Consider the following 26,920-nt stretch of genomic DNA (forward strand, 5'->3'; position numbering starts at 1 on the left):
CACTAACACAGAATTTTAATTATTAGTACTTTCTAGTTGATTTGGAGTCGATTTCTCAATTTTTCCTTTGGCCCAAGAGCTTTTTAATTTTCTTAGATGGCAAAGTTTTATAGTTTCTTTTGCTTTAGTTTTAGTTAGGAATAAAGAGCATAGGGACGCCTGGATGGCTCAATGGTTGAGCGCCTATCTTTGGCCCAGGGCATGATCCTGGAGATCTGAGATCAAGTCCCACATCGGGCTCCCTGCATGGAGACTGCTTCTCTCTCTGCCTGTGTCTCTGCCTCTCTCTGTGTGTCTCTCATTAATAAATAAATAAAATCTGGGGCAGCCCCGGTGGCTCAGCGGTTTGGCGCCGCCTTCAGCCCAGGGTGTGATCCTGGAGACCCCGGATCGAGTCCCACATCGGGCTCCCTGCATGGAGCCTGCTTCTCCCTCTGCCTGTGTCTCTGCTTCTCTCTCCTCTCTGTGTATTCTCATGAATAAATAAATAAAATCTTTAAAAAAACAAACAAACAAACAAATAAATAAATAAATAAAATCTTAGAAAAAAAAGAATAAAGAGCATAATCTGCATTTATCTCTGCTTTTTGGATCTGACTGATATTTTCTTTGGGGTCTAATAAGTACGCTTGAAAAAGAGTATTCATTGTTTCCAGGGTATGTTATTTGTTATTCTATGTATCATGTTATTAACCTTTTTATTTAAAGTCTTCTGAAGCACTGTTTTAGATCATGGGTCAGCAAACTGGTTTTAAAGGGCAAATTTGGCCCACTACCTGTTTTTGTAAATAGTTTTACTGGAACGCTGAGCTATTCATTGATTTACATGTTGTCTATGGCTGCTTTCACACTGTTAACAGTAGAGCTGAGTAGTTGCAAAAGAGATTGTATGGTCAGGACACCTAAAAAAATTTCACTAAAATAAATAAATAAATAATAAGTTCACTAAAATATTACTTGCTGATCTCTTTTCAGATGCAGCTCTTAGTGGATTTAACTTTTTTGCTCCAATCTGTCCTTCTCTACTAATAAATGAGAATAGACAATTTACAATTTTCTATTTGCTTATGATAGTTTGTCATAATTTCATCTTATTTTTTTGGTAACCCTTTTAGCTTTTAATTTTTTATTACATATTTCACTATACAGTCTGTTTTCTTGGAAGATTTATAGTCTATGGGGCACCTGGGTGGCTCAGTGGTTGAGCGTCTGCCTTTGGATCAGGTCATGATCCCAGGATCCTGGAATCGAGTCCCACATGAGGCTTCTCACAGGGAGCCTGCGTCTCCCTCTGCCTGTGTCTCAGCCTCTAGTCTCTCATGAATAAATAAATGAAATCTTAAAAAAAAAAAAAAAGATTTATAGTCTATATCCTTAAGATAACATCTCTTTACTCCACACTAAGAAAATTAGTATACAGTTGACCCCTGAACAATGCAGGAATTAGGTGCACCAATATCCTACATAGTCAAAAATCCAAATACAACTTTTGCCTACTGCTGACCAAAAGCCTTACTGATAATGTAAACAGTTAACACATATTTCGCATGTTATACATAGTATATACTATATTTTTACAATAAAGCCAAAGAAAATATTAATGAAGTCATAAGGAAAATACATTTACAATACTGTATTTATACAAAAAAAATCCCAGTTTGGACCTGCACAGTTCAAACCATGTTGTTCAAGGGTCAGCTGGACTTAGTATTATTGTGATTGATCTCATGCTATGAACGAGAAAAATTTTCATTTCTGTAACCATCTACCCAATCCCCAACTCTGAATTTTTCCCTTATATTTCTACATTGCCACAGTATTAATATTAGTTCTACACTTAAGTTCATTTAATATTAATCACTAATCCTTTTAACGTAGTTTTCAATTCATGTCTTGATTCAAGAGTCACCTCCCTTCACCAGTCCTGCCCCCTCAACCCCCACATCCCACCTGCCTGACTGACTTATAAGAACTAAGCTGTGGTTTTTCTGTTTGGAAATATGTCAACTGATATTAAACTATAGCTTGCCTGGACATAAAATTCTTGGGTCATATTTTTCTTGACTAGTGACTTTGCATCTTTTTTCCCACATCTTACAGAATGGAAAAGCCTGTAAGGCCAGCCTCTTTATTTCATATGAGACTTGATTTTTTTCCCTCATTTTGATCTAACAATAGTCTTTACATTTAAAGACTAGAAACCATTCTAGAATTTTAATTGTGGGGAACTCTTATTAATGACTTGACAAATTCTTTCTACTTCAATGATTCTGTATGTCAGGGGTGTCAATTATTGGTATGCTAAATTCACTGTGTTTCAGGGGTACCTCGGTGGCCCAGTCGGTCAAGCATCTGCCTTCAGCTCAAGTCATGGTCTTGGGGTCCTAGGATCTAGCCCCACATGGGGCTCCCTGCTCAGCGGAGAGTCTGCTTCTCCCCCTCCCTCTGTTCTCTCCCACTGTCTCTCTCAAAAAAAAGAAAAAAAAAGAATTCACTGTGTTTCAAATCTATTACCCTCTAGTCTTTCCAATTTTTTTTTTTTTAAGATTTTATTTATTTATTCGTGAGAGACACAGGCAGAGGGAGAAGCAGGCTCCATGCAGGGAGCCTGACGTGGGACTTGATCCCGGGTTTCTAGGATCACACCCTGGGCTGAAGGCGGCACTAAACCGCTGAGCCACAGAGGCTGCCCTCTTTCTTAATTTTTACTGGTTTCCATTTTGGATTGCTCAGATCTCTCAAGCTTACTTCCATTATTCCCAGCTAGAGTGTATATCTGCTGCTTTGAAAGTGACCTTCATTTCTATAAGGACTACATTCTTTTCTTTTGTAACCTGGTTCCATCAGTTCACTCTTATCTCTTCCTGTTGTCTTATCATTGATTTCTTGAGCTTTTGTGTCTCATCTTTAGACTCCTGCCTCAGAGGACCCATATCTCACCCCCAACTCCACATGCCACCTCCCACTATAGGGAACTGTTTATAATTTTCACTTGCTGTGCTGTTTCTGAAAAGGATTATCACCAACACTCTTCCCTTGAATGCTGCCCTCGTCTCCCCAACTCACAGAGGCCCACACGCCATAGATTTTCAGGGGATGATAATGGAGGCTTTATTTCTCTTCAGTTGACCAAGATCAGCAGCTCTAAGGCTACCTGTTGCCAGTTTCTCCTTCATTCTAAACTTCTTGGTGAAACAGTATGACGGCACAGCCTGTAATTCAGCCCCACCTCTTGCCACTCAGGGAAGCCCAATGTACATCCCAACTTTGCCATTGCACATAGGCAGCTTATGGGTTTGGTTCCCATGGTGTGTCAGCCACTTGGGAGAAAGTTGCACCCTCACTCTGCCTGAGTTCATGCTCCCCTGCCATCCTTCTTCCTGCCTCAGTTCAATTTCCACTGCAAATACCAGCACTAATTCACATACTCTGGTATCTAAGGTTTCGTTAGTTATCAAAGAATGAGCTGCTTTTCTGTTTCTTGCACTCCTTATTTATTTCTAGTTGGTTTAGAGAACAAAGATGTCAGTACTTCACCATCATTAACCAGAAATACATTTTAAAATTCTGTATAGTAAAATACATCAAAATTAAAATTAAAATCACAAAACAAATGTCTTATCTAATTTTTACAACATATTACTTCTGTAATCTAGTTTTTTAAAGAATCAATATGCTATTAAAAAGTTAATAAGCGGGATCCCTAGGTGGCGCAGCGGTTTGGCGCCTGCCTTTGGCCTAGGGTGCGATCCTGGAGACTTAGGATCGAATCCCACATCAGGCTCCCAGTGCATGGAGCCTGCTTCTCCCTCTGCCTGTGTCTCTGCCTCTCTCTCTCTCTCTCTGTGACTATCATAAATAAATAAAAATTAAAAAAAAAAAAGAGAAAAAGTTAATAAGCTTAAAAAAGTTAATAAGTTTGACTCAATTCATTTCACTATTTATTAAACATTTCTGAAAAGCCCATCATTTTCTCAGAAAATGGGAAATATATTATTACTAAAAGACAAGTTTTAACTAATATAACTAATATAACACTGTGTGTTAACTGGAATTAAAATAAAGACAAACTGAAAAAAAGACAGAATTTTCTCCTTTAGAAGATATAGTCTATAAGATGAGATGCATTCAAAAAGAAGCACATAGGACCTCACCCACAGCTCTGAGCACCCAGACTTCTGGTCTCATTGAATCTCTCTCTTTTTTTTTTAAGATTTTATTTATTCATTCATGAGAGACAGAGAGAGAGAGAGGGAGAGGAGCAGAGACACAGGCAGAGGGAGAAGCAGGCTCCATGCAGGGAGACCAATGCGGGACTTGATCCCAGGATCCCGGGATCACGCCCCGAGCCAAAGGCAACCCAACCTCTGAGCCACCCAGGCATCCCTGTGATGGTTAACTCTTTAATTCCTGGTGGTCAACCTGAAACAACAGTTACTAGATTCACTCAGGGACCATTAATTTTTTAAAAAATCACCAAATTAGGACTTCAGATAGTCTACACAATGATTTCTAATAGCCATGGTCATACAGCAAGACAAAGTATAATTTAAAACTTGAAAACTTTTAAATATTCCAGTACATCTCATGAACATCAAATAGATGTCACGAAATTGCTATTCAGCAAATAATGTTTGAAAAATATATAAGAATGCATTAAATCTGCCTATTCAACATCTAACTCAAAGAATTCACTAATCTACCCAACTGCACTTTCAGTATTTGTGACAAGTTGCCAAAACTCTCACTAATCACCTCTATGACATTATAAAGAGGTGTTTAATTTCAACATCTTATAAACAACTTCTCTTCGATCTTAATTTTTTTTCTGTGATTAATTTTCTTCCCATTTCTTTGATTTTTAATATTTTAAAATCCTACTAAAAGCTAACTCTGTATAATTCTTTCCATCTTCCTTTTTTTTTTTTTTAAATCAACCAACACTTGATTTTCAAATCCCTCTATTAAATGTTCAATTTAGGGGTGCCTAGGTGGTTCTCAGAGTTAAGTGACCGACTCTTGATTTCCACACTCAGGTCATGCTCTCAGGGTTGTGAGATACAGCCCTGCATTAGGCTTGAGGCTCGATGTGGAGGCTCCTTAAGATTCTCTCCCAGGAAGCCTGGGTGGCTCAGTGGTTGGGTGTCTGTCTTTGGCTCATAGTGTGATCCCGGGATCTGGGATCGAGTCCCACATCAGGCTCCCTGCATGGAGCCTACTTCTCCCTCTGCCTGTGTCTCTGCCTCTCTCTCTGTGTGCCTCCCATGAATAAATAAACAAATCTAAAAAAAAAAAAAGATTCTCCCTCTCCGTCCCTCCCCCACAGCTCATGTTCTTGCTCTCTAAAAAAAAAAAAAAAAAAAAAAAAGCTCAATTTAATCTTCATACTTAATATTTCCAATTCCCTAAAGTATTAAGACTCACTTTAGGTAACGAATCTTGGAGGAAAATGGCTCCCTGCTTCAAAATCGAACTTCCTACTAAATGAGTGTTATTTAATATCAAAATCACTTTGTCTATAAACTGGAAACAATCATTCATCTGGTCTTCTCTACATCAATGAGTTTTTCTTTTTAATTAAAAAAGAAATCATAACGAGCACTAAGGCAGATCTCAGAAAAAACACTACTTTTCTCTTTATTTTTACATGGAGCCTCATACAATTGAAGTTCTTTACCCCAACTCCAAAGGTGAAATTCAGGGAGCCTTCATGTAACATTTGTAGTAAGATACAAAGAGAGGAGGGGTGCCTGGGTGGTTCAGCTGGTTAAGTGTCTGCCTCCAGCTCAGGTCAGGATCTCAAGGTCCAGAGATGGAACCCCACCTCCAGTGGGGATCCCTGCTTGTGGGGAGTCTGCTTCTCCCTCCCCGCCCCCCCGCTCATGCTTTCTAATAAAAAATCTTAAAAAGATATAAAGAGAAGAAACGTATAAAGTCCACATGATCTTAATCAAATTCTTACAGACCCTAACATTTTAAACCCTATCGCACGGCCTAATCCATGAAGAAGAAAAGCTGTGCCCTAAGCTCTACTTTTTTACGCATGATCAGTATCACTTCAAAATAGAAGAAAAAATCCTAACCAGCAACTGTAGATGTTATCTTCAGCTGCGGAAATAACTTGTTTGGAATATAAGTGGATCTATGCTCCCTTAAAGAAGAGAATGCAAGTAATTAAGCACTTTAGAGCAGCAGCAGAATATACACCCTTATTCATTACCAAAAGGCAAGAGTAACGATTACTGAGAATAGTCTCACAGAATGAATATTTCCACAGCAAACATATCCATATACTGGAATTCAAAAGCAGGGAATAATGGTTAGGTGTAAAAATCTTAAAAACACCTTCCTTGATATTATATGCTGAGTTTAACTGGAAAATAAAAAAGCAAGTCCTTTCCATAGTTTCTTCTTTGCAATTACAGAGGAATAAGACATTAGCAGGGAGAAAAGGAAGACAAGCTTTTCACAAAAGCAACCTATGGCCCTTTCAGTCTCCCCAAAGCAACACACAAAGCAATCTGACCAAGATATGAACATTAGTCTCTTTGGGACTACCACTGTACCACATCCATGTGGAAACTCTGCATGTCATTACTGTTCTTTTGAGTCTCGTGTTTCAGAAGCATGTTCATTTCACTGCCACAGCATTTTCCCCTAATTGCTATCTGTAATTTTATATTCTATCCCCGTTTCAGATCTAGATCAACAACATACCTTACAATTTTTGTAAATCCGGCACCTAAATTTCCAGAATGCTAGCTTTCTAATATATTCATTAACACAATGAAAAACACATTCACTTATCCCAGAGTCCTATACTTTTAGGTCTTAAAAAACTTTTCTCCCCATTTTAAGCTTTTTTTGAAATAAGTTTTAGCTCAACTTCACGGAGCTCAAAAAGGTAATGAGATTCTAAACAGTTGAGCATGCTCATTAAAAAAACAAAAACAAAAACCTAACATCCCACATATCAACATGGAAAGTGGTAAAATTAGATGCGGAAGTGATGAAAATCTGCCCACTGATGTGATCTGAAGAGAAAGATCAGAGAGAAAAATTGTCTATCACCTCCAAATATAAATAATACTCAGCACAACTAAAGTTCAAAATAAAATAAAGTAAGTAAGTGCTCACTGAACATCGATTATGTGCCTAACACCGTGCTCAAACAGCACTGTACAAATCAGTCTGCATAATGAATTTAAATTAAAATGGCCTTTACGCTGGTTGAGTTCCTCAGCTGATTCATGAGAAAGTAAGGCTGGTTTACCAAGCAGGTGAAAGCACCCTTCGGCTCTGGTGCGTATCAAAGGTGATGGTCCAACCTGGTTCTGCCAATTACTAGGTGTGTGACCTTGGGCAAACTATTTAGGTTTGAGTTTTCTCAGATGTAAAGAGAGGACTATAATAGCATGTACCTCATTGAGTCGTTTAGGAGAATTAAATTAGGTATTTCATGAACCGTACTTAGCATGGTACCCAGCACATAGTAATCACTTAATCTTAACTACTATTAGAAGCAGTAAGTAGTAGTTTATTGGTATTATCATTTTAATCTAGAATCTGCAGGGCTAAAATGCACTCTCCAGCTGCTAGTGCTTTTCTGAATGGTACAGGGTAATTCTCCATTAAGTCAGACCCTCCCAAACTTCTTGGGGCTAGAGTTAACAGAATCCACTAAGAATTGTTTCCTATAATCCATATTAAGAATCCAACGTTAAGAAACATCTTTTTGGGCAGCCCCGGTGGCTCAGCGGTTTAGCGCCGCCTTCAGTCCAGAGCATGATCCTGGAGACCAGGGATCGAGTCCCATGTCAGGCTCCCTGCATGGAGCCTGCTTCTCCCTCTGCCTGTGTCTCTGCCTCTCTCTCTCTGTGTGTCTCACGAATAAATAAATAAATTCTTAAAAAAAAAAAAAAAAAACAATGAGCAGCGCTCGTTTGGTCACAGCATTTATGAGCTCCACTTAATAGTCCTTTACAACAAATGCTTTCTGTGTCCCTATTCATGCCACAGTCACTCTCAATTGTTGCAGAAACCCTATATTGTAGGACCAGAAGAAAAACTAAGTTATAGCTATAGTCCTCAAAGTTCTTTTGTTCTAAGAATCTGAAACTGATGGTCTCTGTTGCTAAATTCCATATACACTTTTCCATCTTTATCTTACTTAACCTCTCTGCAGCATTTGACACTGTTGACCACTTTCTCTTTCTTGAAAATCTCTTTCTGGCAGCTCAGTGGCTTCCTTTCTCTTGCTCCGACACGTAAAATATTGATGTTTCCCAAGATTTTCTTATTCTTGTTTTGGAGGGATGCAAGATGAAATGCCTATATGTGCAGTGCCACAGGGGTGGGCCAGGGGCAGGCTGGCCGCCAACTTTGCTCATCTAAAGGTGGCTCACTCAAACCACTTCCAGCAAGTTGTACTGATTTTTCTTTTTTTAAGATTTTGTTTATTCATGATAGATAAAGAGAGAGGCAGAGGCTGAGGGAGAGAAGTGGGCTTCTCAAAGGGAGCCCAATGTGGGGCTCGATTCCCGGATCTGGGATCATGCCCTGAGCCAAAGGCAGATGCTCAACCGCTGAGCCACCCAGGTGTCCCAGTTGTCCTGATGAAGAGAAAAGAAAAAGAAAAACGCAGATCTACGGTTTTAATCTTAGCAAATTTTCATAAGGTAGAATCCAGATTTCCCCACAAAATCTCCTTCCCATAAAGTATCAGCAGCCCATTGTTAGAGATGCCTGACCTTGAGCAAGTTACTTCATAAATCTGTTTCCTCATCTATGAAATGGTAATAAAGCCACAGACATATAAAAAGTGTATCAAACAAAACATTTCTGCAGCCTTTCATTTTATCTTCCACTCCACATCTACCCCAAGACTACGGGTTATGATTCCAGAGTTTTAAACAACATGCACGAATTGTAAACACACATAAATGCATTCTTCTGGAGAAGTATCCAGAGTTCATCAGATTCCCCCAAAAGATTAAGAACCAGACTAAGCCAAATGTTTCTGCTTCTACAGCTTCAGCTGTCATGTCTGAAAGGATGATCCCCCAATTTACGTCTGGCCAGCCTATGCAGACCACTTTACCTCTGTGAGCAGCCTCTCCACTGACTTCTCTCCATCTCCACTGTCAATGCCACGGCCTCAGTTCAAACCTTCCATCTTTGCAGCTGCCTCACTGGCCTGTTCCAGTCTTGCCTTCCTTCACTCTACTCCGTACAACCCGGATCCTCTAAAACGCAAATAATTTACTTGGCCAAAGGCCTTAAGGGTCTGGTAGGAACATAAAAGGAACCGAAACTCCTGAGCCCACCTCATAAACTCCTCAGGACCCAGCCTTGGAGACCTCCCACTATTTATTCCTATTCCTACACTCCTACAATTTGCAACACAGAATACTCTTTTGTCCTCAGGCATTTATTCATACTAGCAGGTCCCACCTCTTGGAATGCCTTTCTAACTCCTCCCAATCGCTTAGGGCAGAAACTCTAAAAGTCTAGAAATCCTGGAAAGTCCTACTTCTCTTTAAGATTTACCCCTAGGCCAGAATAAATAGGTTTTCTTCCTCCAGGCTAATCTATCCCTTATCATTCAATGTGGTAAATGGCATCCTTTTTTTTTTTTTTTCCCCTCACTAGACTAAAAACTCCTCAAGGGCAGAGAATGTGTCTCCGTATAAGGAGGCCGCTGTGACCAATAGGAAGCCAATCCAGTAAATGAATGAAACTACACCGGTCCTGGCAACTCCCATCATGTCTCAGGTAAACACCCCACCCTCCCAGGATAAACCCACCTAAGTCCCGGACTAGGGCTTCCTCAAAGCTATGTGGCACACTTGCCAGCAGGCCAAGAACTGCCAAGTGTGTCAAAGAAGCAACCAGAAGTAACCCCACTTTCTTTTGCCTGCTGGTGCACTTACCAGTCCTTTACATCCGCCAACTCCCAGAATTCAACAGCTAGACCACCATCAAGCTGCTGAGGCTTCTATGAATATACTGCCAACTTTTTATTGGCACAAAAACATTTATTTGCCCCATGAAGATAATTATAATATTCTACCTGTACTCAAATGCTTACTGGTATTAGTAATACCTATGGAGCCAAGAACTTATTCACACTGAAAAATCTCACATCCAGAATAGCAAAAACCTTCAGAGGGAAAAAATATTATATAAAAGTCACGCATCAGCCACCATTCTAAAAACTATGTGCGATTCCTCATTTAATAGCCACGGCAACCCTATAAAAAAGTGTTATTATCACCCCTTTTCACAGATGAAGAGACCGAGACTTCATGAGATTAAGTAATTTGTCCCAGTCACATGAGATTTGAGGCCTGTTTGACTTCAGAGCCCAAGCGCTTAACCAACACAAAACTACACAATACTGTTAAATGCAAGATCCTAAGAGTGTGTTGCAAGTACACACACACACACAAAATCACACAAGGAGAGAGAACACAACAAAAAATGTTAACAGTGGTTGTCTCCTGAGTGTGAAAAATAAGGTCTGGGCAGGATGAATATGAGCATGACTTTTAGTCAGAAAAAAACAAACAGGCAAATAAGAGAGACAGTATTTAAATGTTTTAATAAAAAAAAAGGTTAAGGTGGGCTAGGGGACTAGTTCATGAGCACCTACTAAGAGCCACGCACATGGGCTATCTTGTCTAATACTTCTATAAAAAAATGTTACATTTCATTTTACAGATAACGAAACCAAAGAGTACGTGACCCACCCAGTGGAAGAGCTAGGATTAGAACCCAAAGCCCAGGGACGCTTGGGTGGTTCAGTGGTTGAGGGTCTGTTCTGCCTTGGGGTCAGGTCGTGATCCTGGGGTCCTGGGATAGAGTCCCACACTGAGCTCCCCACAGGGAGCCTGCTTCCCCCCCCTCTGCCAGTGTCTCTGCCTCTCTGTGTCTCTCATGAATAAATCAATAAAATCTTAAAAAAAAAAAAAAAAGAACCCAAAGCCCAGTCCAAATGTGTCTAACTGCAGGATACCACACTACAAATAAAAGTTAACTGAGAAGCTGTTTAAAAACAAACTACAATCTGGGAAAGAATCAGAACGACGTAGCCTGACATATTAAGTGAAGGTGGGAAAAGATAGAGGCTTAAGGTTTTAACTTTAAGCTTTAGTCAAGAGTTATCTCTGCAAGTATCTCAAAAGAGCCAGAAGCATGATCTCTAAAATCAGCCATGACTGTGAGGACTCTGGGACAGACTGGTACCTGATGGGAGTGGGAAGGAGATTCCATTGCTGTTTGTTTTGCAAAGCAGAATGGCATTAGCATGAGTTACAAGGACTTAAATGTGACTCCATTGTATATGCAGCAGAGTATCTGCTTTGGGGACAATTGGCTGCCTCCGACCCAGTCTCACCTATTCATCTATTGTTTACAAGTTACCAGGTGTATGTGGGGAGAAACGGGGTGTTACATGTCTGAGAATATTGCCAACTGCATTCAGAGATAAATGACCTCTCATTATTTAGAACTACTGTTCCAAACCTGGATAGTGAGAGCCTCGAACCCTTGGGAAACATCTCAGGTAAGAATGAATGGATCAGCACTTCTTTTGAAATGACAGGTTTAATTTTCTGTGCTCTGACTTCAAAATTTTAAAATCCGTATAAACTAAAATTCATGTCTCTAAAATAGTAGTATTTGGTTTCTCTAAAATCACTCGCTGAGGAAAATAGCTGGGGTGGGAGTATACAAATTTCCTTATACCATCTTTCAGAGGAAATAGAACATGCTTATTTCAGACTTACAACTTAAACATCTACTTTTGATTTCGAAACTAAATATTTAATGGTGAAAAATATATTACCCTGGCAATTTAAAATTAATTCAATATTTGCCCTGAAAGTCTCAGTAGTTTCAAATAAAATGTAACTTTTTAAAAAAAATCAAATCCTCCCATTCCCTCAAGAATAAAGTAGCCCATGAGGCGATTAGATTAGGAAATTTATGTAGGTTTGGGACAGGACCGGGAAAAGTAGAAAACTTTTGGGATTTGTACACACGTAAGGCTTTTGAAAGCTCAGAAGTCCACAATATCCCTTAAAGATATCGAATTATGGGGCAAAGAGATCTTTTTAAATCCTCACATATTCTAGGAAAAGAGACTCACTGAACGATTTTCTCCCATCCAACATGCTCTAAAAATAAGGGCGAGCTATAACAGAAGTAGCAATTCTGGGTGCGCAAGTATATGAAAATGCCCAAGTCAATAAGCAATTTCAGTTAATCAATAAAGTTAAACAACCATTAAATGTAATTTGCATTTTTTGGTATGAAATCCATACAACCTCAAATACCAAGCTTTTCTTAAGCAAAATGCTAAATGGCTGGATATCTGTCATGGTGGAGAGACAGAAGGAGTTTTATTTTAGGCAGACAAAAGGAAAAGAAAGCCACACTTAGTAAGAATCACAGAAGGAGTCTCACTTCCACGCCTGACAGAAGTCAGACCAAGTCATGGGTTATCTATTGCCCTGCAAGTGCCAGCTTTTCACTAGGTAACAGTGCTCTGGGGGTTGTGCGGCCAGAACGTGGAACACCTCCGCCAGGGAACTACAGCCTGCCACACGGGGCAGGACACACTCACAACCACAGAACATAATGCCCCAGGTCCCCTAAAAAAAAAGGGGGGGGGGAGGGTGGGCAGTAAAAAAGGAACAAATGAAAAGAGGAAAAATAACCTCCAAAGTTGCCCACACCGGGAGCTGGTGGTGGGGGCAGGGCCCATTAACATTTCCACTTCCATACTAAAGAACAACCAGAAGGAGGTTAAGTGTAGCCACAGGAAACATCCCATCCCTGAAAACCAGGAAATCTAGATTTGGAAATTTTAAGTTTTTTGACTTTTTTTTTTTTTTTTTGCAACTTTCAAAGCTCATGGCACCAGAAATCAAGCTAAAATTAAATCCGTTTAAACATAGAAAAAAAAAAAAAAAGAATTTTTACCCAAACCACACTTGTGTCAGATATGTTCAGTTCCCTGGGGGGGGGGGGGGGGGGAGGCTCTTCCACCGACCCTTCTGAGTTGGGGGCAATAACAAATTCTCCTTAAACCCCCCCCCCCTTTTTTTTTTAGCTCTAGCCATCGAACGCAAGGCTATCCCACAAATCCGAAGAGTTATTATTGTCAGGATAAATCAACCACTCATCCTTAAACTGTTAGACCTTGTGTCAGGAGCTGCCCTGCCCACCTCCTCTCCCTCCTCCTGATCTTTTTTAAGGCTTCCTGAGGGTTCTGACAACCAGGGTCTCCCCCCCACACACACCTCACCGCACCGCACCGCACCCCACCCCACCCTTGGGCTCCACTCCTGGGGCGGATTTATTACCAGCCCCTGACCACAGAGGGCAGGAAACTCCTAGGCCTGGGGAGGGGAGGGTGGGGGTGGGGAGGGGAGGGTGGGGGTGGGGAGGGGAGGGGAGGGGAGGGTGGGGGTGGGGGCCGCCGCCGCCGCAGCGCAGCCCCCTCTCCTGTCAGTCTCCCCGCCGCTCCCTACGTCGTTCCCTCCGCGGGGACCGCCCAGGACGGGGGCTCGAGACCCACGCGAGTCCGGGAGGGACGCGGGGCGGCGGGTGCTTCCTCAGAAGCCAACACCCCCGCTTTCGGGGACTAAGAGCTTTTTAAAAGAAAAAAAAAAAGAGAGAGAGAGAGAGAGAGAGGCGATTAGGAGAGCCTGCCCTGTAGAAATACCACCTGAATTTACCTCCTCCTCTCCCACAGCAAAAGCCCAGTCACTAACTAATAAGCAAAAAAAAAAAAAAAAAAAAAAAAAAAATTCCCTGGAAAACTTTTTCCGAAGGGGCAGAGCGGGCCCCCTCCCCAGCCGGGGCGGCGGGGCGGCGGGGCGCGGGGGCGCGGGGGCGCGGGCCGCAGGGGCCGCCCGGGAAGGGCTCGCCGGGGAGCGGGGTGGGGCGCGGGCGCGGGCGAGGGGTGCAGGGGCGGAGTACCTTGGACGCACGGGAACTGGCACAGAGTTGCCCACTAGCCGAGTGCTGCCCCCCGCGCCCTCGGGGGTCGGGGGTCGCGGGCGCTAGGACCGGGGCTCCCCGCCAGGAGGGCAGCCCCCAATTCGGGCCTGAGAGGAAACTTTCCGGGCCGCGGCTGCACCTGACTCCTCACCGCCCCTCCACCCCACCCCACGCCCGCCAGGCCGCCCGCCCCGCCCCGGCCCGGCCGCCCGGAGCGCCGAGGGGGGATAAATAAATTCAACTATTACCGGAATCCCGGGGGGGGGGGGGGAGAGGAGGAAGAGGAGGAAGGGGAGGAAGGGGAGGAGGGGGTGCGGGAGGCCGGGGGGAAGGGGCGGGCGGGCGCCCATCGCCCACTGCGAGGCCTGCCGCCCCGCGGGGAGCCTCCCGGCCGGGCGCCCCGGGCCCCTCAGCGCCGCCGTCCCGCCCGCAGGCCCCGGGGGAGCCGGGGGGCCGCGCGGAGGCCCGGGGCGCGGGGCAGGGCGCGGCCGCTGAGGGGCCCGGCCGCCCGAGGCCTAGCCGGCCGCCGCCACCCCCCGCCCCGGCGCACCCCCCACACACACCCCGGCCCGCGCAGGCCGCGCCGCCCGCCCGGGCCCCGGCCGCCCCCCGGCCCCGCGGGGCCGCCCCCCGCGCCCCCCGCGCCCCCGCCGCCCCGCCGCCCCGCCGCCCCGGCGCCGGCCCCTCTCACCCTTTCATCCTCTGCCCGGGGCCTGACGCGGGCCGGCGGATCCCCGGCCTCACGTAAGCGCGCTCGCCGCCCGCCCTGCCCGCGCGGCCCTGCCCGCCGCCCTACGGGAGCCCGGGGATGTGGGCCGGGCCTCGGGCCGCCTCTGCTTACCTTTCAGCTGCTTTTTTTTTTTTTTTTTTTTTTTTTTTTTTCTCTTCTCCTCCTTCCCCCCTTTTTCCCTCGGCCGGGCTGACAGATCGGAGTGAGAGGCGCTGGCGATGGACCGGGAGGCTCGGCTGCCGCTGCTGCTGCTCCCCCCTGGGCTCCGGCGGGAGCCTTTCCCGGTCAGGCAAGAGGGGTGAGGATCATATTTTTATTTTGGAAACTCAAAAGTGCTCCCGGGGTCGGTGATTATTAAGGGGAAATCCCTGAATATACTCTGCAGCCAAGAAGGCAGGGCTGCCGGGGCCGCACTAGAAGAGGCGGCAGCCTCCTACAGCACCACTACAGGCACTGCGAGGACATAACACCAGAGAGCCGCTCCTCGGCCTCCGAAACGACAACTTTCCTACCATCTTGGAGGCCGAGCAAAGGGGGGCCGGGGGGAAAAGTGCACCCGCTCCCGATAAAGTACACATCTCGACTTCTCATCTCCGGAAAACCGTCCACACCGGCCGTCTACACCGGCGCCTGGGGCGGGGGGAGCGGGGAAGACCCGGGGGTGCTTGAGAAAAACCCTTTCCTTTGCACCACCGGGGGGAGAGGGGGGATGTTTCTGCATCTTCTGCTGGAAAGAAATCTTTACAAGACACAGGTTTTCCGGTGATTATTGTTTTTCTATTTTCTATTTAAAAAAAAAATTTGGGGGGGGGTCTATGTCGTTGGGAGTGGGGTTTTAATTTTAATTTTATTTTTCCAGGCTAACTGACCATGATTTTTTTCTCCATTGCAGAGCCAAGTTCTATGTCTGGGGGGGGGGGGGGGGGGAGGTAGGGGTCAGTTTATACATTTGCACTAGCCACTTCGTCTGTCTGTGTGTTTTTACCTATTTACAGGTTGCCTTGTGTAGGAAAATGGGTATTAGGTGTTGGCCTCAACACTGAGATGGCATAAAAGACCATGGTTAAGGGGTGCCTTCTTTTGTCTCCCTTTTCTCAAGGCAATGGGAATCAAGCCTATTAAGTGTTCCAGGAAGGCAGGATACAGCTGTTGGTCTTGCACAGTGCCCACCGAGGCAGAGATCACGGGAGAGGTTAAATAGGACCGAAGCATCTCTGACCACGGTCCTGGAAATGATTCTGATTCTGTGATGGTCTACCCAGGAAGAAAGGTAAAACTGGAAATAGATGTGAAAGACAGCTTTAGACTTTCTTTAGAATTGCTTTTATTAAGAAAAATGTGCTGGTTAGATCCCGATACTGGGTTTCCTAGTTGGATTCCCTGGATCTTGGGTGCATCGCACATGTTGCTGTCCACTTTCTGTGTCGCAGACGGAGAAAACTCTTTCTGTTGGAGTTGCTGTGTTGTTAGTTGGTGACTCCCAGCGTGCTTCCAGCCTGTATAAATTACTTTTAAGATGTTGCAGGGGATGTCACGGGTCTACTTTTTTTTTAATGAGCTAAGCTTAGTGGGATCAAAGTCACACAAAACTGAGGCAGGTGAGAGAAGACCAGTGCCGCCCCCTGCAACAATTCCCATAGAACTCTTATTATTGGAGGAGAAGAAATTATTACAGAGATGCTTTTCTATTTTTGCAAAAAAAAGAGAAGAATACTAGAAAGTGACCAGAGGATCTTTTTGGATGTTCTATAGGGAATGATGGATCAAATCTTGGACTAAAAGTTAACTTTTTTCTGACATATGTTGGCTAGCCCAGTGGGAATGGATTTGTCAAATTTGTGCCTTGAATCAGCAGAATATTTCATTTCTCTTATTTAAAATGTATTGCAAAGCACTTAGTCATCAGTTGGTGACTCCACTTAAAAATATTTCTTTTTTGAGCTTCCAAATTTGGAAGTTCCCATAATGTTAAAGTGAGTTCAGATACTGCATATATCAGATATTTATTACTTTCATGTTGACCCCCATCTTTATCATCTAAATTTGAATATAGTACCTGAGTAGGTTGGGTTTTCTTTAGAGGTCTTCTTTGTTGTTGTTTCCTTAGTAGAAAAATCTAAAGTAATGAAAGAAAACGGATTCCTGTCGTCTTGGAAGCCTCAACTGTGAAGTTGTGTTCTATCTACATTTTTTTTTTTAAGTTAAGGATTCTTTTTAAGAGATTTTATTTATTTATTCATGAAAGACACACACACAGAGATAGAGAGAGAGAGGCAGAGGGAGAAGCAGGCTCCATGCAGGGAGGACTCGATCCTGGGTCTCCAGGATCAGTCCCGGGGCTGAAGGTGGCGCTAAACCGCTGAGCCACCCGGGCTGCCTATCTACGAGTTTTTGAAAAAACATTTGGAGATCAAGCACGTTGGTCTAACAAGGAAATTACTTCCCTTAACGCAGAACTCCAGTAGACTTGAAAAACGTGTTTCAAACTTGTTCTTCTATATGATGTGACTTTATAGGTATGCTTTGCATTTTTCAAGAAATTAAGATGTGTTCACTTTAAGCTGACTGCACCCTTTTCTGCAATCCCTGTTGTGTCCCGCAAACTTATTTGCATGATAGGGATATGGGATATGATGCATAATCTTAGCATGTCAGTGTCTTTCTCTCTATAAAGCTTGGTGTGTATATGGCTATAATCCATCATGTTTATCCACCAATTGAGCTAAATAACCCAGATTTGGGGAATTACAGCCTAACCAAGAAGAAGTCTCACTATATTTGCAATATTGGTGAATTTGATTGGTCAGTATTTTAGTCGATCATTAAACTCCTATTAGGTGCTGGGTCTCCATAATTCCTAGAAGCTGCAAATGGTAACAAAACTACTGACAACTAGGGTTCGTGGGTGGCTCAGTCAGTTAAGTGGGGGACTTTGGCTCAAATCATGATCTCAGGGTCCTGGGATCGAGCCCCAACTCAGGCTCCCTGTTCAGCAAGGAGTCTGCCTCTCTCTCTCTCTCTCTCAAATAAATAAGTTGAATCTTTTAAAAAAACAACAAACTACTGCCATAATTAATCTTAAATAAACCGATTTTTTGCCTAGTAAAATTCCCAGTACTCAAATTTGGCTAATATTATTGAGCCCCTACTGCATTTTGGTAACCTTGCCAAACACTTCATATCTGTGCTCTCATTTAATACCCGCAAGAGCTCCCTCCTTTTTCTCCTCCTCCTCCTTTTTTTTTTAATATTTTATTTATTTATTTATTCATGAGAGACACAGAGAGAGAGAGAGAGAGAGGCAGAGACAGAGGGAGAGGGAGAAGCAGGCTCCCACATGGGACTCCACCCCAGGTCTCCAGAATCTCAACCTGGGCCGAAGGTGGTGCTAAACGGCTGAGCCACCTGGGCTGCCCCCTCCTCCTCCTTTCTTTATTTAAATACAGTTAGGAGAACTGTCTACATTTCAAGGGGCGTAGACCTTGGCTTTAAAACTTTCTAAAAAAGATTTCAAATTCTTGTGCTTTAGAATTTCCGAGGTGCCTATCACAGCTCTATCTGGAAATGCTAAATTCCTGCCTCATGCTCTATGCCAAAACCAAATTTTGAGTAGCCAGCAATGGGAGCTCCCTTCATTAGTGGCAACCAATGGCCTGTCTCACCTTGCTGAGGTCTAGTAACTAGGTCTCTGTTCTTTTGAGGAATGCAAATTGTCAATTGAGTTTTACTGAAATGATACTTGAAGCAGTAGTGTTTCATTCATTCTGTTACTGTGTCTTAATTTCACAAGCAGTTTGGCCTTTAGTTGAAACAGGAAATGTTTGCCTTAATGTTTTTGCTATATTAGAATCTTTCACTGATCTGCATTTTGGTATTAATTATTATTGTAAAAATTAACCACCTATTATGAACACTTATAGTGAAGTTATTAAGGAAACACCACCTATAGCCTTAAAACATCTCATTCATAGACTGTAAATTTAAATGAAAGATTTATGCATGTTTAATGTATTAGATGTCTTTAAGCAATAAAACCATGCCTTTGTTGACAAATGTTTGCTGACAGAATCATTAAGTGTTTAAAAAGTCACTGACTGGGGCACCTGGGTGCCTCAGTGGTTGAGCATCTGCCTTCGGCTCAGGGTGTGAATACGAGGTCCTAGGATGGAGTCCTGAGTTGGGCTCCCTCCAAGGAGCCTGCTGCTTCTCCCTCTGCGTATGTCTCTGCCTCTTTCCATGTATCTCTCATGAATAAATAAATAAAATCTAAAAAAAAAACAAAACAAAACCCTGACAGCAGACGTGGTTATACAAATTATACATGGGGTTTTTGTGGGAGAAAAAGGGTATGGATATAAACCTTCCCTAATTATATAGATATTTATCATAACATTTCTAAAGACAGACTCTAAAGTCACATCAGAAGTCCCTACCGGTGTGAAAATTCCCAAGGAGGTGAAAAGGTAGAAGTAGGGCGTGTGTACAGAGCCTAAAAGTTTTTTTTAAAACCATACTATTACAATGGCCATAGACACAATTTTTTTTTTTTCACTTTAAGCATTTCTGTTTTGGAAACATTTGTTGGTAATATATCTATCTGAAACAAAGATTTGGTTTTATTGTGGTTACTGTGCCCTGTAAGAAAATGTTTCTGAGACCAGCATGTTTGGCAGACGTCCACAACATGGCTTTAGATGATTTAAGTATGAAATTTCTGTAATATGGATTCAACTGTAGTCAAAACACACATGATCAGGTAATCTCTCAAGTCCTAACACCTAACCCAGGGTACCTGAGAATTACTACCTGATGCCAAGCCAGAAACCACGAAAATCTTGGGGTTTTTTGTTTGTTTCTTTTTTAATTCCCACAAGGTCCAAAAGATACCTTCCAGGACCCTGTTGGTCACCGGCAGCAGCAGGGGCAAGACGTGTCCCTGGTGCCATTTAGCCACCTTATCATGCCATAGGCAGAAGAATGTAACCTCCTAGCCTCGGCTGTCGGCATTCTGGGGGTGGTCTATAGACTATTAACCTACGTTAAGGAAAACAACTCTAACTGAAGTTGCATTTTAAGTAATGATTAGTAAAAGGAAGCACCCAAAAGCAGTATGAATGATTGGATTTACGTTAGAATTATAAATGATTGTCAGCCTTTTCTATAATTCACAATGAAAAACTGTCCTCAAAGTGGTTGTTAGCTAAGACCTTGTAGTAAGAAGAGAAATCCATAGAGCCCTCAGAATAACAGGCAGAGGTCAACACAAAGATTACAGTGTTCATTTCTGCTGCATTCCTGGTTAAGGGAGCTTATGTAGACCCACTGGGAACTTAACCACTATGTCCGTGGGAAAATAAATTCCAGGTTCGAAACAGCTAATGGACAGTGATGTTCTGGAACATGTTCATTAGTAACCCTGGACTTCCTGTACTGTAACATCTTTGCCATATATTTGATAGAGACCACCAGAATTCAGTAGTAAGGGTGGGGGAAAAGGGGGAGATTTTTTCATTCAATTAAAGTAAACAGTTACTATTTTTTAAAAAATATTTATTTATTTTAGAGAGCGTGAGAGGCGCGGGTGGGATGGGATGCAGGGAAGAGAATCTGGAGCAGACTCTCAGCTGAGTGCGGATTCCCCACTTGGAGCTGCATCTCAGGACCCATGAGATTCTGACCTGAGCCGAAACCAAGAGTCAGGCTCTTCTCCAGCTGTGCCACCCAGGCACCCCAATAAGAAATTACTATTAACACAACTCAAGTAGCTTGATTCAAATTCAGGTGAGGAAAATAAGCTGATTAATTATTAAAGGGTAAGGCCAGTTGTACACCAGGAGGGAAGACCTCCGTAACCAAAAATTGTACTTTTTACCTTAACTATATAGTGTTTATTTTATACATGTTTGGGTGCTATGTGAGCTTACAAGTAGGTATTTGCATTTCATTTTATTATTTTATTTTATTATTATTTACTTCAAATAAGATTCCACTAAAAATTGGGACGCTTGGGTGGTTCAGTGGTTGAGCGTCTGTCTTTGGCTCAGGTCGGGATCCCGGGATCCTGGGATCGAGTCCTGCATCAGGCTCCCCACGGGAAGCCTGCTTCTCCTTCTGCCCATCTCTCTACCTCTCTCTGTGTGTCTCTCATGAATAGATAAATAAAATCTTAAAAGAAAAAAAAAAGATTGTACTAAAAATTATCCAACCTCATCCTTCTATTAGGCTGAGGCTGGTTTTTTGCCCCACACAGCAAGCCATGGCCATTCTTGTCTTGATGCCCCTATTCCCACTCTGCTTTGATGCCTTCCTCAAAATCTTACCCCAAAAGCCTTCTGGTGCCAACCTGAGTCTACAGTGACCTTATTCTTAATTTAATGCATTGTTTTCTAGGTTCTTTAGGGGGAGTTTGCTTATTTGTTTCCATGCCTGTTCCTTCTGTGCAAAAGAGCGTGAAGTGGTTAGGAGCTTAATCTCCAGTCAAGGCCATCTGGTTTAGGAAATTGGCTTTACCACTTTCTTTGGTAGTGTGATCCTGGGCAAGCTATTTAACCTCTCAGTTTCCTCATTTGTCAAAATGAAAGTAATAATAGTACCTACCTTACTGTATTGTCCTAAGATTCAGTGTTAAGTGCCTGTGAGACCCACGGCAGGTAATAAGTGTTATGTAAAGGTTAACTGCCCTTTTTGGTTGCTTGCCATTAAACACCTTACAGGCAGTATGGCTCAAGGTCAGGGAGTGCGGGTTTTGTTTTTTGTTTTGTTTTGAAACACTACCAAGACAGTGGGCTTAGCAGCACTAGTCACAAGTTGACCTCAACACAGAAAAAGATGAAAGGAGACTAAGATTATGGCATACCAAATATCTACATTACAACAGAAACAGTCCATTGATTTTTTTTTTTTCCAGATAGTTTTGTTTTTAAGATTTTATTTTTAAGTAATCTCTACACCCATCATGGAGCTGGAACTTACAACGCCACGATCAAGAGTTTCATGCTTTACCTACTGAGCCAGGTGGGTGCCCCTCGAGATAGTTTTGAATACCCACATAGTTGACAGTCTACAATAAAGAATTCTAGGTTTAGCTGAGATTTTGGTGTGTCCTTCAGATTTAATCAAAGTGTTAAATATAAAATGGGGTACAGGAAGAGTACCCACAGAATGCACAACAGAATATTGTGACTAGTTAAACCCTCATTCATTAACCATTCTAAAGAATGAGATGCATTTAAGTTTCAATATGAGGGGGGCACCTGGGTGGATCAGTGGTTGAGTGTTTGGTTCAGGGCGTGATCCCGGGGTACCTGGATCAAGTCCTACTTGGGGCACACTGTGTGGGAGCCTGCTTCTCTCCCTCTGCCTGTGTCTCTGCCTCTCTCTCGTGTCTTTCATGAATAAGTAAAATCCTTTAAAAAAAAAAAAGTTTCCATAGGAGGTATTTAACAAAGATTTTTCTGATAAGCATAAAAAGATTATAAAATATCTTTTTGTTTAATGATTTACTTTTTTTTTTCTTAAAGATTTTATTGATTTTTTCATGACAGACACACAGAGAGAGGCAGAGACATAAGCAGAGGGAGAAGCAGGCTTCTCGCAGGGAGCCTGATGCAGAACTGGATCCCGGGACACCAGGGTTACAATCAGAGTTGAAGGCAGACGCTCAACCACTGAGCTACCCAGGCATCCCAAGATTTACTTATTTTATTTGAGAGAGAGAGCTTAGCGTTTAGGGGCAGAGGGAAAGGGAGAGAGAATCTTCAGCCAACTCCATGCTGAGCCCAGAGCCTAATAAGGGGCTCAATCTCATGACGCTGAGATCACAACCTGAGCCCAAACCAAGAGTCGGATGCCTGACCGACCAGACATCACTGAGACACCCCAGATTATGAAATATCTCCAAAAAGAGCAACCCCACAAAGGAAATAGTGGATGTTTGACACATACAACATTTCCAACTAGCAGTTTTATCAGACAGGTATTAGTTCATTGTTTTAAAATGCAAACACAGTGTTAGGTTAAAGTGTGGGGTTTAGAAAACCATGTGTGAATCCCGTAGCTAATATTTATTCACTAGCTATACAAACAGGCAAGTTCCCTAAACTCTCAGGCCTCAGTGCCCTCATTCTTAAGACTACTGCTTGAATAAGATGACTTAGAGGACCATATGTAGTATACTACCTGACACCTAACAGCCACTCCATTCACTGAATATTTCTATTTCTTTTCCCTGAATTTATAGAAAGTGACTGGAATCAAAGTAGGACTTTAATTAGAAAACTGAAAACAGGGCAGCCGGGGTGGTTCAGCAGTTTAGTGCCACCTTCAGCCCAGGGCATGATCCTGGAGACCCGGGATCAAGTCCCACATCAGGCTCCCTTGCATGGAGCCTGCTTCTCCCTCTGCTTGAATCTCTGCCTCTCTCTGTGTGTCTCTCATGAATAAATAAATAAAACCTTTAAAAAAAAAAAAAACTGAAAAGGGGCTTTGCTCTAGAATCGATTTCCAAAGTATTGAGGAACAGATATGTTAATTAAAACCCTATTTACATATTGACTATTTTCTTGGAGGATTTGTGTGAGATTTCTCTTTGAAGTTCTTAGTACTAAAAAAAAGTTATTAGTACTTTTGATGAAATGAAAGTTTAATTTTTAAAAATGTGATTGAAGTATATATTTTCACAGTAGGAACAGTCTCAGTCAACACAAAGCCACAAACATGTATTTACTCAGCTATGTGCCAGACTGCTAAGCATTTCCCTAGCACTTGACCCTAACGGAAAATGATCACAGGGGTCTTCTTGTACTAGGTGATGCAGTGCCAAGAGAACTGACCTCAACCTCTGTGGCATGTTGTGTTTGAAACAGGGAACTTAGGAAATCAACTTTGCAGCTAATGACCTACTAAAGAATAGAATACTAGAGAATAGAAAATATCCAGAGTCATTGTGGTCAAAGTTTATTTCATGAAACAGTTCTTTTCAGTTATGAGATACAGATATATGTATCTTTACAGTGGATTGGGACAAGAAGTTGAAGAGCTACTACTGCTATGTATTAATCAGGCTGAAATTTGTAGGGTCCTGCAGTGGTTAAAAAGTGAAGCAGACAGGCCCTGTCCTCTCGTTGTTTACAGTTGACATATAGGATAAAGGTCCAAACTGACCGGGGTGAAGACTGTAGGGAGTGGTGGAACCCGGGAGGAACTTGAGACCACTAGGCTTAAAAATACTAAGTTTCTTATTTTTTTCTCAACTGCTGGCCAAGCTAAACATGTTGAGGACACGTCTACTGGCTGATGAGAACACATGACACTGGCTAGGTTATCTCATGAAAATGCAAGTTGCTGTGCAGTTTTACCATGTTGGAACTCATGACCACGTGAAGAGGCCATTGTGTGGTCCAAGAAGGATAGAAAACCTGGAAACACTAGGACCTCCATGCTTGGAAAATAAACTGAACAGGGTTGTGATGAAAGGCAGTGAAGGAAGATGAGCTGAACTTTAAGTTGTTTACCTGTAAGCCAGAGATAACTAAAATCTCAAGTGAGGTATTTAAAACTAAAAGGAAAAAAGTTGCTGTTTTTTCACACATCAAGTTCTGACCCTGTGAAACTTAATTTGAAAGATGGAATTTGTTGGGTATCAGGCTAGTTCCTTCATAGAGCATGTGACTCTTGATCTTGGGGTTGTGAGTTCAAGCCCCACGTTGAATGTACAGATTACTTAGAAATGAAATTTTTAAAGAAAAAAAAAGCTGGATTTTATTGCAAAGGTTATGAAAATAGGATACTCAGCCCAAATTGGTTAGCCTTCCTTCAATTAGTGAAGTATTTACTGAGTGCTTGCTGGGCATGGCACTCAGGCTCTGTAGGGTAGTAAAATATGGTACCCAGTTGGGCACAGGGAGCTTATAATCTAGCTGCAAAGGTAGGTATGATCAGGGAAGCCCAGGAGAACAAGCAAGGGCTCATAATAGGGAACCAAAGGGGCAGAGCAAGGAGCGAAAGGTGCTCCAGATTGTTGTCGAAGTTCAGGCCTGCCTCATAGTAGCTGGGCCACTCTCAGATCTCAGAGCCAAGTCTTTCTCTCCCTAGAATGTGAGAGTACGCTTATGTAGATCCAAGAAGATATATGGAAATCTCTAGCACAGCCCTGGCACACAGAAGACCCTAGATCAGTGTTTGTTGAATCTCAATGGAGAAGGTTTTAGGGGCATGTGAGTGGTTCAGTGGGTTAAGAGTGCTTTCTGCTCAGATCATGACCCAGGAGTCTTGGGATCGAGCCCTGAGTCAGGCTCCCTGCTTGGCGAGAAGCCTGCTTTTCCTTCTTCCTCTGTTGCTCCACCTGCTTGTTTCTCTCTCTGTAAAATAGGTAAATAGAATATTTAAAAATAAAATAAATGGAGAAGGTTTTTAGTTGCCTGGGGCAGAGGAAGTGGCATATGGTAAATAAAGCAGGAGTGAGTATATCTTCTCTGTAGTACAACAAATTGTGTGCTGAAAAGACATAGGGGAGGGCCCAATTAAGGGGACTTTGAAAGGCAAGCTGAAAAATTCGAACGGATACGACAGGCTATGAAGAACTATTATTTATATTTAAGTAAAAAGGATCTTCTGCTATTTAATTATTCAAGGAGTACCTATGAATCATGGTGTGCGAGGCACTATGATTAGGATATTGGGGAAACAGTAGCCTCTCCCCTCAAGTGGCTTCTGTCTGGCAAGAGAGAAAAGAATTACTGTTTTGGAGATGTTTTATTTTATACAGATCCCACTTAAAAAATGTAAGTTCTGCGGTGCCTGGGTGGCTCCTGATCTCAGCTCAGGTCTTGATCTCAGAGTCAGGAATTCAAGCCTTGTGTTGAGCTCCACACTGGGAGAACATACACTTATGTTCCATGAAAGCTAGGGTATTCCCTCCCCCTTTTAAAAAAAATTTTAGGGTGCCTGGTAGCTCAGTGGTTGAGTGTCTGCTTTTGGCTCAGGTCATGATCCCGAGGTCCCAGGATTGAGTCCCACATCGGACTTTCTGTGGGGAGTCTGCTTCTCCCTCTGCCTGTGTCTCTGCCTCTCTCTGTGTGTCTCTCATGAATAAATAAATAAAATCTTTAAAAAATTTTTTAAATTTTATTATTTTTTTTTAAACTAGGCTTCACATCCAACATGGGGCTTGAACTCATGACCTGGAGATCAAAAGTCAGATGCTTTACCAGCTGAGCCAACCAGGCACCCCTCCTTTTCTTTTTTTAAAAATTTTGTTCACTAAGCATCTAGAACAGTGTTTGCCACAAAATATGCACCATATTTATTAAATTAATATTTGAGATTTTGAATTCTTCACCAGTTCAATGGCTTTGAGACAATTGTATAATAAAGATAGAGTTAGGGATCCCTGGGTGGCGCAGCGGTTTAGCGCCTGCCTTTGGCCCAGGGCATGATCCTGGAGACCCAGGATCAAATCCCACGTCAGGCTCCTGGTGCATGGAGCCTGCTTCTCCCTCTGCCTGTGTCTCTGCCTCTCTCTCTCTCTCACTGTGTGCCTATCATAAATAAATAAAAATTAAAAAAAATAAATAAATAAAATAAAAATAGAGTTAGTCAATAGGTTAAATGAGAAGGGTACTAAGAAAGCATATGTGGACTATCTGTCAATCTCAGAGTCCAAGGTGATGAGTAAAATAGTATCTGTACAATTCTAACTATGCCAGTCACCCTTAAGGATTATATTCCAATTGTCCATTATTATAGTCTAGCTAAAAAATCTGGGAGTGGTGCTAAGTATGCTACATTTTTCTGCTGGGTTATTTCTGTTGTACATTCTTTTTTTTTCTTTAAGATTTTATTTTTTTTTTATTTTTTTATTTTTTATTTTTTTCTTAAAGATTTTATTTATTTATTCATGAGAGACAGAGAGACAGAGAGGCAGAGACACAGGCAGAGGGAGAAGCAGGCTCCATGCAGGGAGCCCGATGTGGGACTCGATCCGGGGACTCCGGGATGGTGCCCTGGACCAAAGGCGGCGCTAAACCGCTGAGCCACCCTGGCTGCCCCTTTAAGATTTTATTTATTCATGAGAGGCAGAGAGAGGCAAAAGACGTAAGCAGAGGGAGAAGCAGGCTCACTGTGGAGAGCCTGATGCAGGACTCGATCCCAGGACCCTGGGATCATGACCTGAGCCAAAGG

At 42.7% G+C, this 26,920-nt stretch overlaps 2 protein-coding genes across 5 annotated transcripts in view; one reads left to right on the forward strand and one right to left on the reverse strand.

The window, feature by feature from the left end:
- The window catches only part of INO80D (INO80 complex subunit D), a 67,254-nt gene extending 52,259 nt beyond the window's left edge, over positions 1-14,995 (reverse strand). Inside the window, exon 1 of one of the 4 annotated variants that reach the window (XM_049106464.1) lies at positions 14,852-14,995. The gene's annotated coding sequence lies outside the window, so the exon portion shown is untranslated. Of the gene's footprint in view, positions 1-13,989; positions 14,298-14,701; positions 14,825-14,851 lie in introns of those variants that run through there. The other 3 variants (XM_035710928.2, XM_025442121.3, XM_025442122.3) reach the window with 3 other exon arrangements.
- LOC118353500 (uncharacterized) overlaps positions 9,766-26,920 on the forward strand; it is a 32,775-nt gene continuing 15,620 nt past the window's right edge. Inside the window, exons 1-4 of the mRNA XM_049106454.1 lie at positions 9,766-9,774; positions 14,937-15,038; positions 15,126-15,502; positions 15,840-16,010. Of these exons, the coding sequence (XP_048962411.1) occupies positions 9,766-9,774; positions 14,937-15,038; positions 15,126-15,502; positions 15,840-15,990 (639 nt within the window). The 3' untranslated portion in view covers positions 15,991-16,010. The remainder of the gene's footprint in view (positions 9,775-14,936; positions 15,039-15,125; positions 15,503-15,839; positions 16,011-26,920) is intronic.

Source organism: Canis lupus, chromosome 37 (genome assembly GCF_003254725.2).
Source record: "Canis lupus dingo isolate Sandy chromosome 37, ASM325472v2, whole genome shotgun sequence".
Classification (NCBI taxonomy): domain Eukaryota; kingdom Metazoa; phylum Chordata; class Mammalia; order Carnivora; family Canidae; genus Canis; species Canis lupus.